General features: G+C 37.4%; 2 protein-coding genes across 2 annotated transcripts; one reads left to right on the forward strand and one right to left on the reverse strand.

Annotated features, from left to right (window-relative positions):
- The first annotated feature begins 1,402 nt into the window (after nt 1-1,402).
- On the forward strand, nt 1,403-9,105 carry cldni (claudin i). The gene is made up of 3 exons (XM_077212705.1): nt 1,403-1,519; nt 2,693-2,825; nt 7,944-9,105. The coding sequence occupies exons 2-3, from the start codon at nt 2,694-2,696 to the stop codon at nt 8,445-8,447; spliced, it is 636 nt and encodes a 211-aa protein (XP_077068820.1). The 5' UTR covers nt 1,403-1,519; nt 2,693; the 3' UTR covers nt 8,448-9,105.
- On the reverse strand, nt 9,093-17,546 carry coro1a (coronin, actin binding protein, 1A). The gene is made up of 11 exons (XM_077212692.1): nt 17,178-17,546; nt 15,304-15,507; nt 13,610-13,732; nt 12,802-12,931; nt 12,327-12,508; nt 11,476-11,595; nt 11,289-11,393; nt 11,052-11,197; nt 10,886-10,943; nt 9,593-9,808; nt 9,093-9,457 (listed from the first exon to the last, which is right to left on the reverse strand). Exons 2-11 carry the CDS (start codon nt 15,499-15,501, stop codon nt 9,368-9,370), a joined length of 1,368 nt encoding a protein of 455 aa, XP_077068807.1. The 5' UTR covers nt 15,502-15,507; nt 17,178-17,546; the 3' UTR covers nt 9,093-9,367.
- Nucleotides 17,547-17,731: the final 185 nt, after the last annotated feature.

Below are 17,731 nucleotides of genomic sequence, written 5' to 3' on the forward strand. Positions count from 1 at the left end.
GTACTCAGAGTTGATTGCACTTGCTCAGTTCAGCAGTTCTGAAACCAAAAACTCAGAGTTTCCCATCACAGGGTATATCAACTTTTAACTAAGTTTTAACTCAGAGTTGATTGAACCTCCTTATTGAATTAGGCCCCAGGTTCAGTTGAGCTTCTGTTTATGTTTGCTAATCAATGCTTATGTGAATAAAAGCCTACATTCAATGTTCATCATATAAAATGATTCTTTCTGACTAAATTTAAATTTGGACTAAACTGCTTGATTCATATGGATTGTTTTTACAATATCTTTATGACCTTTTTGAAGCGTCAAAGCGGTAGCTGGAACTTGAGCTGTCATTGGAGGGACACAAATCTCTCAGATTTCATAAAAAAGATCTTCATTTGTGTTCCGAAGATAAAAGTCTTACGGATTTGGAACGACATGAGGGTGAGTAATTAGTGACAGAATTTTCATTTTTGAGTGAACTATCCCTTTAAGACATGACAGTGTCTCATGTAGACTCAAGATTCTTTTCATTGTAGATTTATAAATCAATGCATTTTCAAGCATAACTAAAACTCATAGTCATTATGTTTGCTGATGACATTTTCTAGATTTAACAGAAGAGCAACATATATGTTATATGGGGGGGGGGGGTCTTTTTGTTTGTTTGTCCGTCAAAGAGAGACACAATGATGAAATATGGTGTCATAGGGATTTTCCTCATATTTTTCTTTCCCAGCATCAGAATTACATACTGCATTATATATCAATGCCTCATAAGCAATACTCTTAAGTTCACAAAAAACAGACAAGAGAGAGACTGTGAGACCGAGAGTTGTGTCGTAATCTTTCTGATACCTTTCCTTCTCCTGGCTCTATTTTTGTTCCTTAAACTTTGTCTTTTTTTCCAATCTCTTATTTACATAGTTTTTTAATTAATCCATTCTTGCCTAACCCAGCTGTTATGACGATGTGTCTCCCAATCCTGATGTTTCAGAATTTAAAACCCACCCACTCTAACTTGTTTATATTTGTCATGTGTGGTCTCAATGGTGACTGGGCAGAGCTTATGAGGAGAGGTTTGAGGTTGTTTTTGAGATGTCATTATGACAGAAGATTCAAAGGAATTATGATTCATAGTATCATGATGCTGGACCCCCCTGAACGCATGTTTCCATTGAGTTTCACGGAAACGTGACATACAGTGGGAAAAAAATAGTTTTATGATATTCGTGTATGTATGAATATTTTGTTTTTGAAGAAAAAAATATCAAACATGGACCGTCACTATATAAAAACCAGAGGAAGATGATATAAATATGGTTGAAGAAAGCAGTAGAGTAAAAAGGACAAGTCCAGTCTGGCCTTTTCCTCTTTACCAACCCGCCTCTGTCTCATACCCCACCCATTGCATTCCTCCACAAAATCAGCCCCACGTCCCAACACCTTCATTAGAGGTAACCGTTTGGTAAGGTGGGAGACAAACTTAAAGCCGAACCGAAAAGAAATTGTCTTCAAACTGCTACAATAAAAGGTAATGTTCAAACTTTTTTTTTCCTTTTTGCAAGGTTACATAAATTATTTAAAAAGAAGTGTGAATTATTTTATATAAGGTGGTGCCTTTGTGTATTGTGTTAGGCCCAAGAAGTATTTTGAGTAAGGCCTGGCAGATATCCATGTTTAGATGTTTTTTTCTAAAGTGTATGACATTGTTAACATTTTTCATTTTGTCTTTGTATGTAACATCATACTTGAAGCATGTCATATTGAGAAATAAAAGAAACAGCTAATGTTTCACTGTGGACTTACCTTTCTGTTAATATTGTTATAATGTAACTGACCTGAAAACTGAACAGTACAGCACATGAATACATAAAAAACTAAATTCCTCAGTCATTCATGATTTTAGCTCAGTTAAGAGCAGAATTATCATTGCTTAGATGGAAAGAATAGCATGTTTTTGTTCAGAGAGCTGTTGAATGATTCACGGTAAACTAAAAGCAGCCACAAATACCGTTAGTCATTTTGCTGGTGCCCACGCACCACCTGTTTACCCCTTCCCTATCCATCCTTCTATCCTTCTCACCAATCCATGGTGCTTTGTGCTGAGTAGGAAGATAATACAGTGCACTACAGTGGACTACGGGGTCTTAACTACAGTCCACACATTCTAACAGTAGTTTTATGAATCGGCCAAGAGCAAATCCTGAGGAAATATAAAAGGAAGTTCAGAGAGATCGACATGAATAAAAAGCCACAGACATTTGGGAAGTGAGTGCACAGAAATAAGAACTGTTCAATAAAAAGTTAAACAAAAAAATTCCTGCATCCGAATAGAACCGAATAGAATAGAATGAGCGGGACCTGAGACCCTTCTCTGGGAGTGGCAGTTCACTAAATGCAGATAAACATTGTTAGAACCTGTCGAGACTTGAGGCTTTTGCTTTATGATGCAAGTTTTCTTAGCGTTGATATTTTTTTTCTGCCATGGCCCTAAGAAACAAATTCTTGTCTGGGCCTGTCTAAAGGGAGGAGCCATTGAGTTTCTGTGCAAATACATTAAGCACTAGACTAGAATATTACAAAACTTACCACTCAACAACACAAACAGGAAGTAGTCAACAGGAAACTACTGGTTCTGTAGTCTACCTTTGCCATGCCATTTTTTGGTCTTTCAGTTTTAACACCATCTTCCTTACTCTTTCAGAATGGGCTCCTCTGCTGTACAGATCGTGTGTTTGGCACTGGGAATTTTAGGTCTCATTGCTGCGGTCGTGACCATTGCTGTTCCAAGATGGAGGGTTTCTGCCTTTATTGGTCAGAACATTATCACTGCACAGGTAAACATTTCGGTTAAAAGAAAAATAATATATATATATATATATATATATATATATATATATAAAAATATTTTTTATTTTTTATTTTTTTTTTTATAAAGAGATCTTTAACAGAATGACTGAAGATTAGGTCGTCAAGTAAAATGATACAAAAGCACCATAAAATAATCTATGCGAATCTATATGGTATATCCGAATCACATGAAGCCATTATATAGCTGCGTATGAGGAAGAGACTGAAATTTTCACTGCATGGTCTGAGAGCCATGATCAATTTTCACCTGAAGTATCTTTTCAGTGTTCTTATTGCTAATACAAACAGTCAGAAACTGTTTTCATTAATTAAAATAAAGCTTACATAAAATAGAATATAAATATTACATGAAAAACTTAAATGAAAATGAGAAATCTTTGGCAATCAACTGAAACAAAATCACTGAAATAATTAAAACTGAAATAAAAAAAAGTAACGGCTAGACAGAACTATTGGTAACACTTTAGTAAAGAGTCCAATTCTCGCTATTACCAATTATGCATATTATTGGCTGTTTATTAGTAGGTAAAGCACATATTAATGATTTATTCTGCATGATCTTATTCTACATCCCTTAATCCTATACCCAATAGAGTTTAGTTAATAGTCGTAATAAAGTCGTAGTTAATAGTTAGTTGATAGTGAGAATTGGTCCCTAATCTAAAGTGACTGAAATATATTTTTTAAAAATATTAATAAAAATGGCAAAACATTTTTTTTTACTAAAATACCTAGATAATGGAAATATAGCTTCATCCAGCATGTATACACATTTACAATTGTCCTTGACGTTGTGTGCACCATCCGCTAAACAGAAGCGAGGCATGGCGTGTATTTAAAGTCAGAATGACACAAGTTGCGATATTCCTTTCTTCTTTATTGTGACATATATGCGAGTGAAACAGCTTCTGGAACAAGAAAAAATGTAGTAGGATGGGACTTCATTTGGTCAATTGTAATTTGATTGGATCGTTGGATGGGTTGTGATTTGCTACTGCTGTGACGTCATGTGAGTGACAAGTTGACCCCGCCCTCGAGCCAGTAAACATGCAAAGTTATTCTGATTAAAGATTACGAGGGCACAAGAATTTAAATTATGTGCACGGAAATAATCATTTATAAGAATCAGCAATATTCCATAAAAAATAAGATTTTACCATTAAATATTTCATTAAAAATAAGATTGTTCATTTTGATTTCATGTTGACTTTAATTATTGTAATATTCATAGGTGTCATTTACACTGGGGACGCTGGGGACATGTCCCCACCACTTTTTGAAATGGCTGATTTTGTCCCCACCACTTTTTGAAAGCATTTGGTTAAAATGTTCTGAAAAATCAAGCGAACCAAGAAAAGTTAAAGGTTTATTTGCACAAAATAAAACATGCAATGTAGTTTAGATACAGAAAGAAACAATGTACATTGTCCAAAAAAAGTAACTTAAACAAAATAAACTAATACTGATTCTAAAATGACCCAAAAACATGCATGTGCCGATCAGTAACTTGAACAAATTCTTGACACAGTTTCTCCTTGTCCAAGTTATCCATTCTCTCTCATGACAAACAGGCACTGCATTCTATGTGGGTTGCAAAACCCACATTGTTTAAATTTTATCTGGTGTTATTTGATGCAGATATGTTGGGTTGTATGCTTATGGTGTGTTTTTTCTTTTACATAGGCTATGTTAATGAATTTCATTGTAATCGTTGACTTAACGCGCTGCTGTTTTCTACATTAGACATTAAGCCTTTTCATGTGCTTGTCCTTCGGACAAGTAAATCTGTCATTCACTTGTCCGAGTAAAAAAGTTGCTTGTACGGTTTTTTTAATTTTTGTGTGTGTGTGTGTGTGTGTGTGTGTCTGGGTGTTAATTTATTCTGAAGCAATATTCTCATCACTGTTCAATCAGCTTTGATATTTAAATCGGCATTTTGTAATATCTGCACCTTTAAAGGGCATCTCCTCCCCCAATTTTATTAAATGTATGCTTCATCTTTCATTTTAAATTCCTTAATTTGATCAATAAATTCAATTATTTAGAATAATAAAACACTATAGGGCTGTTACCCTAGGTGGGGCTGATCAAATTAAATAATTTAAACTGAAAAATTACAATTGCATAAAATAATGTTATGAAATTGATTTAAATATACAAATAAGAAACGTTGGAAAGAATGATACTACTTTTAAACATAACACTAAACCGCCAGTAGGTGGTGTCAGCAACCGTCTTAAAGGGGTGGTTCGGAATTTTGGACATCGGGCCTCATTTACAAGTTAGCCTGTGTGTTATTTACCAGTGGAGTCAGTTTTCGAAAATGTTCACCCAGTCCTTCCAGTTGCATAGTTCGCCGGTGCTAGGCTAGCGCGAGTCAATGGTATTGGTTAGCCTACCATTAAAACAGTTTTATCCACTCCACAGTTCACCAAAAGCACATCAATTATAACGCCAGACTATCGATGTAAATGTCTGTTGAGAGAATAATGTTAGAAATCAAACTACCCTTTCATCGCATTGCAATAGTTATACTTTGTTCCCTGTATTTATCAGCATAGTCTACAGGGGCGGCGGAGTGATATTAAGTTACCTAGGCAACCGAGAGAGCCGGTCCACATGACAATCACGCAAGTGTATTTACCTGCCGCTGACACTCGTCATCACTACAGAAACAGAGTTTATTTCAAGAATAAAGCAACAAGACATATGATTATGGCCACATTTGAAAGCCATGACAATGTTTCGGACTTTGAAGACGATGAAGATGAGGAAATGTGTGTTATTCAACGAACCATAACGTTACATGTATGAGCCAGAATACACAGACGAAGAACTAATCGAGATGGATGCTAAAAGGTCAGAAAGAGAAAAAATTATCCACAATGCATTGAACTGTAACGTTATCTCCACTAATGTTGTCGGTGTCGATCTATCAGTTATGAAAGAGTAGCTTCATTAGCTAGCTAACGTTAGAGTAGCCTAACAAAAGTTATTACCTGTTCATCTGTAGCTGTTGGTGAATCTGGAAAGACGGCTGGAACTGCATTCCAACTCAGTGACTTGTTATCGTTTCGATCACTTTGTACAAAGTCGTCTGATCTAAAATGATCGCTACAAATTCGGGCATTTAGTAGTGTCTCTGTCGGTGTCTCCTTATCCAAGCCAGCAGCAAGAAGCCACAGATGGTTCCTTTCTGGATCTCTTACTGGAAATCTGTAGAATTTTTTTGCTGACCATCTTTAAAACTACAATTACAGTACAATTAAAACTACAGTGAATAACCATTTTGCCAATTCTTTCAATTCCGATCGAAGGTTTCAAAATCGAGGCTACTTGACGTTCCGACTGAACGTAGTGCGATTCTGTTGTGTTTACTTTCCGGCGCAGTACTACTCCCGGAGCAAAGTAAAATTCCGCCGCTGCTTAGAAACTAGTTCCTGTAAATGTAATTCGATCATTGAAATATATTTTGATATGTCAAACTACATTGAGTAGTTTGATTTCTAACATTATTCTCTCAACAGACATTTACATCGATAGTCTGGCGTTATAATTGATGTGCTTTTGGTGAACTGTGGAGTGGATAAAACTGTTTTAATGGTAGGCTAACCAATACCATTGACTCGCGCTAGCCTAGCACCGGCGAACTATGCAACTGGAAGGACTGGGTGAACAATTTCGAAAACTGACTCCACTGGTAAATAACACACAGGCTAACTTGTAAATGAGGCCCGATGTCCAAAATTCCGAACCACCCCTTTAATGAGTGAGTCATTGAATGATTCATTCAAACGGCTGATTCATTCAAGAATGAGACAGATGTTTATGAATGGGTCATTGAATCTTTGACTCAACAGATTCGTTCAAAATGCTGAATCATTCAGTAATGAAAACAGGTTGAGTGTTCCTGTGAGATGCGCTGTGGTTCTGCTGTGATTTTTGTTTGGACCTATTTTTGCTGCTGAAACAGAACAAAAACATGCAATATTGTATCTAAAATGTAAGTGACTTAATTTTAACTGTTTATTGAACTGTTGTAGGAAATCAATGTCACATTTTCAATTGTGATGATATTCAGGTAAAATAATTGAGGTTGCTTAACATATGTTAAAAATATAAAAACTCCACATTTAGATTATCTATAGGCAGTATGTTGTTAACTGAGTGTGTGTGTGTGTGTGTGTGTGTGTGTGTGTGTGTGTGTGTGTGTGTGTGTGTGTGTGTGTGTGTGTGTGTGTGTGTGTGTGTGTGTGTGTGTGTGTGTGTGTGTGTGTGTGTGTGTGCTGCGCTCATTTGTGTAGATTTCTCCTCGAGAGGCTGCGCGGGCGTCAACAGCGCAACCTTAGTTGCTTAGCTAATAGCCTACATTATCCACAATCGATCGCAACTTACAATAAATGTAATAAAATCAGAATCATTCTCTTGGATTAGTGATTCCCTAGTTATTTGTTTATTTTTGTTATTGATATATATATTTGTTTTAATCAGGCTACTTGTCCGGTCGGGCAAGTAAAATTCTCTTTTACTTGTCCCTTCAAAAAATCCACTTGTCCCGGACAAGCGTTAATGTCGAGCCCTGTATGGGCCACAGTATGGTGCTTTGGCACAGTTCGGTTGAGCTGGTGTTGCAGGGACTGTGACATGTGCAATCGACATTGTTGAGGGTTTTATGCTGAGTATGTTCGTGTTGTTGACTGGCCTACGCTATGCCCATTTATGATGCGTTGTAGGCTACTCAATATTTTTCCCGTCCTGCTGTAATGTTTTTTCATCTCATCTTTTGTCCCCACCACTTTTCAACACAAACTGACGCCCCTGCTAATATTAGATTATAATGTGTCATGTATACGCTACAGAGAGACGGAGACTGTGTACTTTAGTGTATGGAGCGACATTCGGTTACATTTTTATTTATTTTATTATTCGTTATTCTTGAAAGAATTATGTGGATGGGAGGGTAGGCTATATTTCATATTTTGTCATTTGACGATATCTAAAACTAACTTCCCCCAAGGCCATATTTTCCATGAATAACCTGTATAAATAAAGCTTAATAAAGATAATTGTTTCTCTCCTCACAGGTTCAGGAGGAGGGCTTGTGGATGGAGTGTGTGTCTCAGAGTACCGGACAGCAGCAGTGTAAGTCCTACGATTCGCTGCTCATCCTGAGGTCTGACCTTCAGGCGTCCCGTGCCATGACCATCATCAGCTGTATGCTCGCTGTCCTGTCTCTGCTCATTCTGTGCGCCGCAGCCGACTTCACCACCTGCATTGACAACGAAGAAGTCAAACCCAAAGTGAGTCTGGTGTCCGCCATTGGACTGATCATCGCGGGCTTGTTGCTGATCATCCCCGTCAGCTGGGCGGCTCATAATATCATAAGAGATTTCAACAATCCCCTGGTCGCTCAGTCTAATAAAAGAGAGTTGGGTGCATGTATTTTCGTGGGCTGGGGAGGAGGAGTCCTGCTCCTGCTGGCCGGAGGCCTCCTGTGTTGCTTCAGCATTCCCCGCTCTGGAGGATCGAGCGGAACCGCCAAATACTACAGCAATAGCGCCTCGGCACCAAGCAAGAATTATGTGTAACTTAGATAAAGAAAAATGAGTTTAACTAATAAGTAGTATTCGCAGTAATCATAGCTGGAGTCTAAAATGTATTAATGTTAGTAAGTAGTCTTTAGTAGTTGGTAGGAAATAGAAAAAATTAAATGGGAAAAGGTCAAGAGCTAGAAAATTGTAAATTACTTGTTAGGAGCGTTCGTAGAAATACAGTCTTTAAGCTTTTTAATTAATTAGTTTTATATCTTTTACAATTTACTGCTGCGATTTCTCAGTGCAGCTAATAAACTATGCACTTGTTTATTAAAATTCAGGGATGGGCTAAGCTTGTGTCCAAAATACTTTCAGGTCATTTTATCTGTGGCAGTCCTTGGCATTTCAGAAAATGCCACTGAATAAATGCGGTAATAAAGTTTACAGTGTTTAGGCTACTTGGCCTATTTTTGAGTAATAACAAAATTTTCAATCACTTTTTAGGATATGGGAATCTCCTGCAAATACTATACAGTTGCTAGACAATTTTGTGTTAGTTCACTAAGATTTTTGTTTTGTGTGTGTGTTGTGTATTTGGTCATAATCATTTCTATTGGCTTTCATATATTTTCATTAAAACTGACTGATGTAATTTGTGTGTGCAGAATGAACAATGACTTTTTGACACATAAATAAATCTTTGTTAAAATAACACTGACCTTTATTTCAAATCCTATAAAACATATATTAAAATGGGCTTCAAACAAATGCAATCACATTAAAAAAAAAAGTTAAATCCCTGAAGAGCAAAATTTGGTCTGCAATGGACTGCAAAATGGTATCCAATGAAAACCTTTCAATAGTTCTACAAATCTTTCTGATATGAACCTTTTACAATTCCATTATTCACGGATCTTATTTGTGTCAATTTGCATATTTCTGTTAAATCTCATTCTACTGGGGTCTCTCTTCAACTAATTGCTCTCCAGTTCGCTCACTCGCTTGGTCAATTGCTCAACCATTTCTCTCAGCTCCTTCACCTCATTCTGCAAGGCCTGCACGTCCTGTATGTGAAAGAGAAAGAAAGCTAGAATGAGATTATTTGTGACAGACAGAAACTCAATTTTATATACAATTCATTGTGTTTTCGGTTAAATAAAATGCATTAAAAAGGCTGGGGTAGTTATCTGTTCTCGTACCCCACTGTCAGATTGTCGGTTGTTCGAGGAAGAGGATGTTGTGGCCATCAAGCTCTTGATGACTTTGAACTCTTTGTTTTTGGTGGTAGCCACAAAACCGTCTTTCAATGAGATCAGGATTGGTTCCCCATCTTTACCAGCAAACCAATCATCTGCCTCCACCGATGGCTCTGGACCAATCGTGTCAGGGTAAAGGTCCTCTTGAAACAAGTCAGACTAAAGCAAGGAAAAGATAATGTTGGACTACATGCACTAAATCAACAGTGTGGCATTAATACACCATCATTAAAAAATTTGGGGCTGATATGATTTTTTGTTTTGATAAAAGCTGAATTTTCAATCTTTAGAGGCACATGATACTTCAGAAACCATTCTATTAATATTATTTTTGGATTCTGTGATACTTTTTTTCAGGATTCTTTGATGAAAAAAAAGTTTAAATGAACAGCATTTATTTGAAACACAAATCTTTTGCAACATTATAAATGTCCTTGCTATCTTTTTCAATTAATTTAAAGGTGCACTGTGCAAAATGCAACCAACAAAAGTAATGGTGGCCGACAGGAAAAGATGTCGTCGCCTGAGACAGCAGAGAGTAGCCAGTTAAGCAATGAGGTTTCTTTACAAAGATAAATTAAGAAATTAGGTCTACTTAATTATTCAGTAAAACGATATGTTATTGCGAATATTGTTGTTACTTGTTCATCATTGTGTCAGTGTTTAATTTGCTGACTTTAGCTAGCTTCTTTGCACGAAGAACAACAGAGTGACGACAAGCGTTTGTACATTAAGGGCTACTGTAGAAACATGTCGGCGATTTCAATGTAAGGGGACCCGCGGTGTATGTAGATAGAAATGGCTCATTCTAAGGTAATAAAAACATAACGGTTCATTAAGTAAGGTCTTTATACACCACTGAAAACATAGTTATGTATATGATATTGCATTTCTGTCAACAGATCCTCCTAAATATTACACAATTCACCTTTATAGATACACTATATAACTTTCGTCCCTCTAGCAGTTAAAAAGGAAAATGGCATGCATCTTGAGTAAGAATGGATGAATGTGCACACATGGATACAGAATGGATGGAAAAATAAATTTCTTTTTTCTTTTTTTTTTACAACCGTTAATTTTCATGATAAACAGTAAATGTTTCTTGTTCGTTTGCAAATTTTTAGCTGCACTGCACTCTTCCCACAGTCGGATTTTAGCTGACATGCACAGGCAAATTAATGATTACGACATATCATAATACCATTATTATATAGGTATTAAATCCAAACTTACCTTACGAGGCACAGTCATAACAACAGGTTCACACTTTCTCTCATGAAGTTTATAGAACCTGAAATAAATATAAAATAATCAAGAATTTAAAATGCTGATCTTCTTAAATGTTTGTGGGACAAAGCAACTACACAATAGGCATTGATGAAAGGCTGGGCATGTTTACCTTGCAATCTCACACTTGTTGACTTCTAGGCCTCTCTTAGGCATGTAGCCCATGCCCTTCTGACTCTCTTTGCTGCTGTACATGGAGAGATAGTGGACGTATGGAGCCTCGTCTGTCACCTCAAAGTATCTGATGCTGCTGTCACCCTGTCAAACCATATGCACTTTTAACACATACAACTTCATGAACAAATAACTCATCATGATCATAAAACTTGAACTTGTGTTAGATCCTTGCCTTGCCACAAAGGTAGACAACACCAGTGTCAGGGTCAAAGAAAGGTAAGAGCACTCCACTGCTGGTGTCCAGCTCCTGCAGAGTCAAGGGCTCATCCAAGTTGTTCTGCAACCAGAAACAACACACTTTTGTGAGTCACTTGTCTGTAAAACTGAAAAAGAGAGCTTCTGAAGCACAATGTACTCACAGGATCCCACAGCGCCACCTGCCGCTCACTCATGCGGCTGAAACCGGTGGTCAGGATCTTGCCGTCAGACACAAACACAGCTCTGACTGGCCTGGAACCTTCATGAGGCTTGTCCTTCTCCTGAAACACACATATACAGAGAGAGAGGTCACATGAGCAGTGAATAAGCTGACAGAAATGAAGGTGTAAGAAAGAGAGGAGTAATAAGCTATAAAATAACACTATAAAAATGTTCAGACTGTAAATTGGAATAAATATAGGCATAGTTTGAGTTAAATTGATTTAGTTCATTACTTTAAATGCATTCACTGGATGTAAAATGTTAAAAATGCAGTCACATTAACTGTTGTTTGAATTTTCAAGGGCGAATTAATGCAATCGGTAATTTTGCACAATGCAGATTTTGCAACAGGTTCATGTTGGATACGAGGATTCACCGCGTTGGCTAACAGAAAGTGAGCTGTGATTCATAAATGACGGATGTTACTGCACCTTAAGAAAACATTACATTGACACTAAGATTTCCTGTTATTTACTACAGCTTTAAATTATTCAGTATCATGTGCTCAATCTCAAGTTTTCTGAATACTTGCATTAACATTGAGAAAAAACAACAACACTGATTAAATGCTTTAAAATGGCATCAAACAACTAACTGATCTTTTTAAGTCCAGCAAAATATGCATCCTAACACCACAAGACAACTTCTTGCTAGATGTGACAGCAAAATCAATGTGAATGGTAAATAATACAAATACATTACTTATTTATACCACATACATTTCTTTTAATCATTATTCACTTCGGTTAGCATTATTTGATCATGTTTTAAATTGAAGGGATGCACGCACATTGATGACGGAGCCCTTGCGGGGGTCGAACACTCGTAGTTTCTTGTCCTTGCAGGCAGTAAGGATCTGAGAGCCGTTTCTGTTCCAGCAAGCACTGTAGATCAGATCAGTGTGCACTGAGTCAATGCGCACCACTGCCTCTCCACGAGCCACGTTCCACAGGATGACCACGTTATCACAGCCTGCAGACAGAAACGAGAGAAAGAAAGAGAGAGAAGGCCGACAAGGTAAATCAAGAAGTATAGGGGGAAGGAGGAAGATTGATGTGGAAGAAAGAGAGAAAAGGAAACAGAAATGTCAAATTTATAATAAACCTAAAGAAGAATCAGCAGAGGGCGCCACCATTCCACTCAACTGTAAAAGTGACCTCTATATTGCACGAATGAGTACATGTTCTTAGCCATGCATACATAGGTGTAGTTCAAGACTGTAAAGGCACTTTTGGCTGTTGGGTGGATGTCTGATGTTGGTTTACCTGCACTCATTAGCACATTGTGGGCAGTGGGGTGCCAGCTGAGGATGCCCACACGTTTAGAGTGCCCATCCAGCTTCACAACTGGGTCCTTCATGGGCGATATGAGACCTCCCTCTGGAATCTCCCAGATCTATTACATAACAACATTGACCTTATGTTATAATAAGTGGTGTGAGTTAGATCATAATTTTCACACCAGTATGATTTCCACATTCAAATTTGTTTTTACGGCATTACAGCTGGTTAGATGCTAGATGGAGCAATTTTCAATAGAAATTAAAATAAAAAATGAATATTAATTTACACAATTAAAAGATTGAACGTGTTTGTTGTCTATGAAAAGTACCTGTACACATGAGCATTATTTAACATCCATTAGGACTGATATACCATAGGCACTGTTGTTTTATTCATAATATTCCCCCTTTAAACCGGTATATATTTTCATACCGACATCATCCCACATAACCGGTATTACCATATATTGTAGCAAGCCTAATATGAGCTGCTGTTTTGTAAGCATAATTTTAGTATTCATTAATGGATTTGATATTTATGATAATCGTTAGATAATCCGATATATGTATAGAGGGCAATGGAGGTCTGAAAGTTATATAGTGTAGCTTTAAAGGTGCATTGTGTAATATTTAGGAGGATCTGTTGACAGAAATGCAATATCATGTAAATATACTGGTCCGATAATTATGGATTATATTAGCATTTCACTTTAGTACGAGTATTGACTGTTTTGCTGCATAAATGTCATTTTATCAAGCCAATAAGCTAAAGGCACTTGTATGTCACTCACCATGACACTACAGTCTTCAGAGCCACTGGCAATGATGTTGTCATTATGTGGGCAGAATTCAATGTCCAATACGGGTCCAGTGTGACCACAGACAGTGGGCTGGGACATGTCGATGCGACCCGTCTAAAACAGAAATCAGAGACCCAGAAGGGACAAATGGGTTACTAAGGTAAACATTGGTATGAAGGAGTGGAAACACAAATGTACACAAATAGACCCATGTACAAGTCCTTCAAAGAACTAAACATAGAATATGAACACTTTGAAACTTTGACCAACAGAGCAGAAAAAGAGCAGGAGAGATCTCAGACAGATGAGGAGGGCTGTGTCAGCTGATCTCAATTTTACAGCTATGCCTTCAATTACGCCTAATAACTACTAACCCGTTTAGAGAGGACAGCACCGTGCATGTGTTCCCATCATGCACACGAAGAGCACATTCACTCAGCAAAAATCTTTTGTGTGCAAATCCATGTACAGGAACAGTCTATAAATTATTTCAGGGGCTGCAGAACACAAGTAAGAACTTCAAATTACAACAAATTAATCTTTTCCTAAAGGGTCTAACTAACTTACGGTACAATTGGGTCCAAAATTCTGAAACCACTAGTTCTACATTAATATTTAATTTAATCCAAAATATTAATTACAAATTATAGTATCAGAATGACAATTTGAGTAAAAGGTAATTTCATATTCCCCCCTTTTAATGGCATGCGTGATACTTCACAAGTGTGTACAAAACCTGATGATCATGTTATCAGTCTCAGAACCGAGCTTTTAAAACTTCCTCAAGCCACCCAAACGAAATGAAAGGGCTTGACTCGAATTCTCGTGTTCATTGGGAAACAATGGCTGCCATTGAGCAAAGCATTGAGTGTAAGATGCACAACAGATAAAATATGACAGATCTCCCATTCATTCTCCAGCATAAGACCCAGGAGTGCAGACAGAGTAACATACAGAAACAGAGTACCAGAGATGGTGGACTGAGAAGATGAAAAAGAAAGAAAGAAATGACATATGAAATAACCTCTTCAACAGCAACAAAAAGAGGAAGACAAAAAATAGTTTCCACCATATTGCCACCCCCACATATGAATGGTATTTTGAAAATATCAGAAAGCTTTATGAAGTAAAAAGTACATAATCATATTTTGAACCAAGCTGATCACAAGAAAAAAGCAGGCATATCAAGTCTAAGTGGCAGCTGTCCTTTTCTCATAGTTTTTGTCACTCACTCAATCTGCAAGCTGTCACCACATCCTGTGCAGGGTTGACAGCAGCGCACTCCAAATATGGCAAAAACAAGATGCAAGAGAGCAGAAAGAGAAGAGATGCTAGGTCTGGTGACACATACATATGAAACTCAACCTTGAACTTCCTTATTTAGACAAACACTGCATGACATATGTAGAGTTCGAAATTCAAAATCATTTGAAACAGGTAATGGGGTAAAACTACAGTTGGACCTAAAACTATCAAGTCCAACTAACTTAATATCTTTATCTAAATATTGGCATTTCTCTCTCTCTCTCTCTCTCTCTCTCTCTCTCTCTATATATATATATATATATATATATATATATATATATATATATCAAACCTTGAATGAAGGGCAATAAATACCCACTGCACACTGCAATTAATTTGGCAATTAATTTGAGCTTAATGAGTCGTTAATCTGGATGCACCTTGCTCAGGGGCAATACAATAAAAGCTCCTCCACCACTGGCATCCACAATCATGGCCACAAACTTGGGGTTGACGGAGCAGAAGTTGCTGTCCCAGGTCATCTGGGAGATCCTGATGTCATCATAGCACTGGTCTGCCTTCACTGCCTGGCCAAAGACATGGCGGAACTTACTGGTCCTGACCACCTTCCTAGACATGATGACCTGAGGATTGACAGAAGAGGAGGAGACAGGGATGGAGAGAGAAAACACATAAATAAGAGAAACAAATGGAAAAGTTAATTAAGTATGATGGTTTTCATCATTACTTTCAAACATTTCAGTAGCTCAAACAGTAGAGCATGGTGCTACCAATGTTATGGTTGTGGGCTTGATTCCCAGAGAATGCATGAACTGATGAATTGTATACCTTCGATGCAATGCAAGTCACAGATAAAAGTGTCTGCCATATGCATAATTGAAAGTCACAAGTTTTCTTTTTGTGGGTTTAAAATGGGCATCTTAATATAGGCAACAAGGTAATATATTCATTGAAGGAAGCTGTTTGATGAGGTTTTTCTGTATTTGTAATTTGTGGTGAAAATGGCTGACTCCAATTCCTGCATTTGATGGTGATATGAACACTTCGCTGTTGTCAGTATGTTTGCACTCAAGTGGAATTCTTGGTTTAATAACTACATTCTCTTGAATTTGAATGAATTCCTGTAAATTAATAGTTACAGATTTTTTCATCTTTCTATGTTTAAAACAGTGTGTAGGCAATAAGCCCCAAGAAAGAGGAAGGAAAGAGGAAACTAGCATGAAATAAATTAGAAGGAAATGCTACTTCTCTAAGTCTGATGCCATGTTGTTTGCAGGTTGTAGTGATAAAGTACTTTGCTGTATACCCTCTTCTCATATCTCTCTCTCTCTCTCTCTCTCTCTCTCTCTCTCTCTCTCTCTCTCTCTCTTTTTGACACCCCTTTCCATTTCTCATCACATCAAACGCAGTCTTGTGCATATGCTTAATTAGTTGACTAACAAATGTCATTCTCATTTGCAATGCATCACTGAAGCCCTGTATCCTCACAGAAACAATCTGAAAATAGAAAGATGCAAAAAAAAAAGAGTGAGCATTAGATAGACGGAGAGAGGAAACTTGTAACTGGACTAACACCACAGCAACTGTTGGAGTGCAGGAGATGTTCAGAACTTCAGTTACACCACATCCTTCCACACAAACATGCTGCTTCAGAAAGACTTTACAAATTTTTCCATTCATTTAACTTCTATAATAATCCTGACTGAGACTGAGGGTGGGGGTGGGGGGGGGGGGCAACTATCCCTTTAAGGATTAAAAAAATATATATTATTTTAATTAGTTAAAACAATTTTTTTACAGTGCTTAATTCTTTATCTGTTTTTTTAATATCTATTTCTTTCTAGCTCGTATTGAGCAAACTCTTATATAGGCTACAATATTTGCAAAAATCTGTGAGAATGAGTAAAGAACTCAGTCATATCAACTTCATCTTTATCTGGAAATATTGTTTAGTTCTCTTACAAAACTTCCTCAAATGTTTAACCGTGCCTTGCCACAGTTCAGAAAAGCACAGACACGTTTAGCAATGGAAGTTCTCGTTGAAATAATATAAAGCAACAGTTCTAAACGGAGTAAAAAGACTGAATCTAATAGGAACGATCTGCAGATTAGGGCTGCGTCTCAAATCCTATTTAACTGAACAACATTTTAGGCCGTATATAGGAGCGTCTAGGCGCACCCAACAGGCTGTCTAGATAGTCAGCTTACTAGGTTTTGTGTTTAAAAATAAAAATAAAAACACCGCAGAGGAGCACAACACCACACCATATTATGATGGGACGGGGCACTGTACCTGAGAACTGTGGCTGGGAGGGACTCTGGCTCTTGAGGCGAGAGGATGAAGCGCTGGGCTCGTTTGACAGATGGAGAGAAGCGGATGAATGCCAGCAGTTATGGCCAGATCTCACTGTAAAGCATGGAGGAAGTGAGAGTTTAAGATGTAGATGAGAATGGGAGGTGTCCTCGCTTTATGTTTCCTTTTAAAGTGATTTACGTTGCATGAAGCTGAACCCCGCTTGATCTCGCACTTTATCGTGGTCATAGCAACACAAACGTGACGTAGCTTGCATAAAGTTTGCTGTTTTGCCGACATGTTTATCTGAACGATTATCTCTTTATCGAACCGTTACCACACTCAACATTTTATACGCTTTGTTTTCTAACAATAGCCAACTAAACGCCAAAGTATTAATGCAACATTAAAGTTAACGCCCTTAGGCTACAACCATTTTCATGCACCTTATTTCCGCCATAATTCCGTAATTCTGCAATGTACAAATAAAACTTTGAAAACTTGACATAAGCCACAAATTTTGTCATCCCAAATAATAAATATTGCGAAAGATT

Source organism: Siphateles boraxobius, unplaced genomic scaffold (genome assembly GCF_051911475.1).
Source record: "Siphateles boraxobius isolate OS27281-9 unplaced genomic scaffold, OSU_SipBor_1 66, whole genome shotgun sequence".
Classification (NCBI taxonomy): Eukaryota; Metazoa; Chordata; class Actinopteri; order Cypriniformes; family Leuciscidae; genus Siphateles; species Siphateles boraxobius.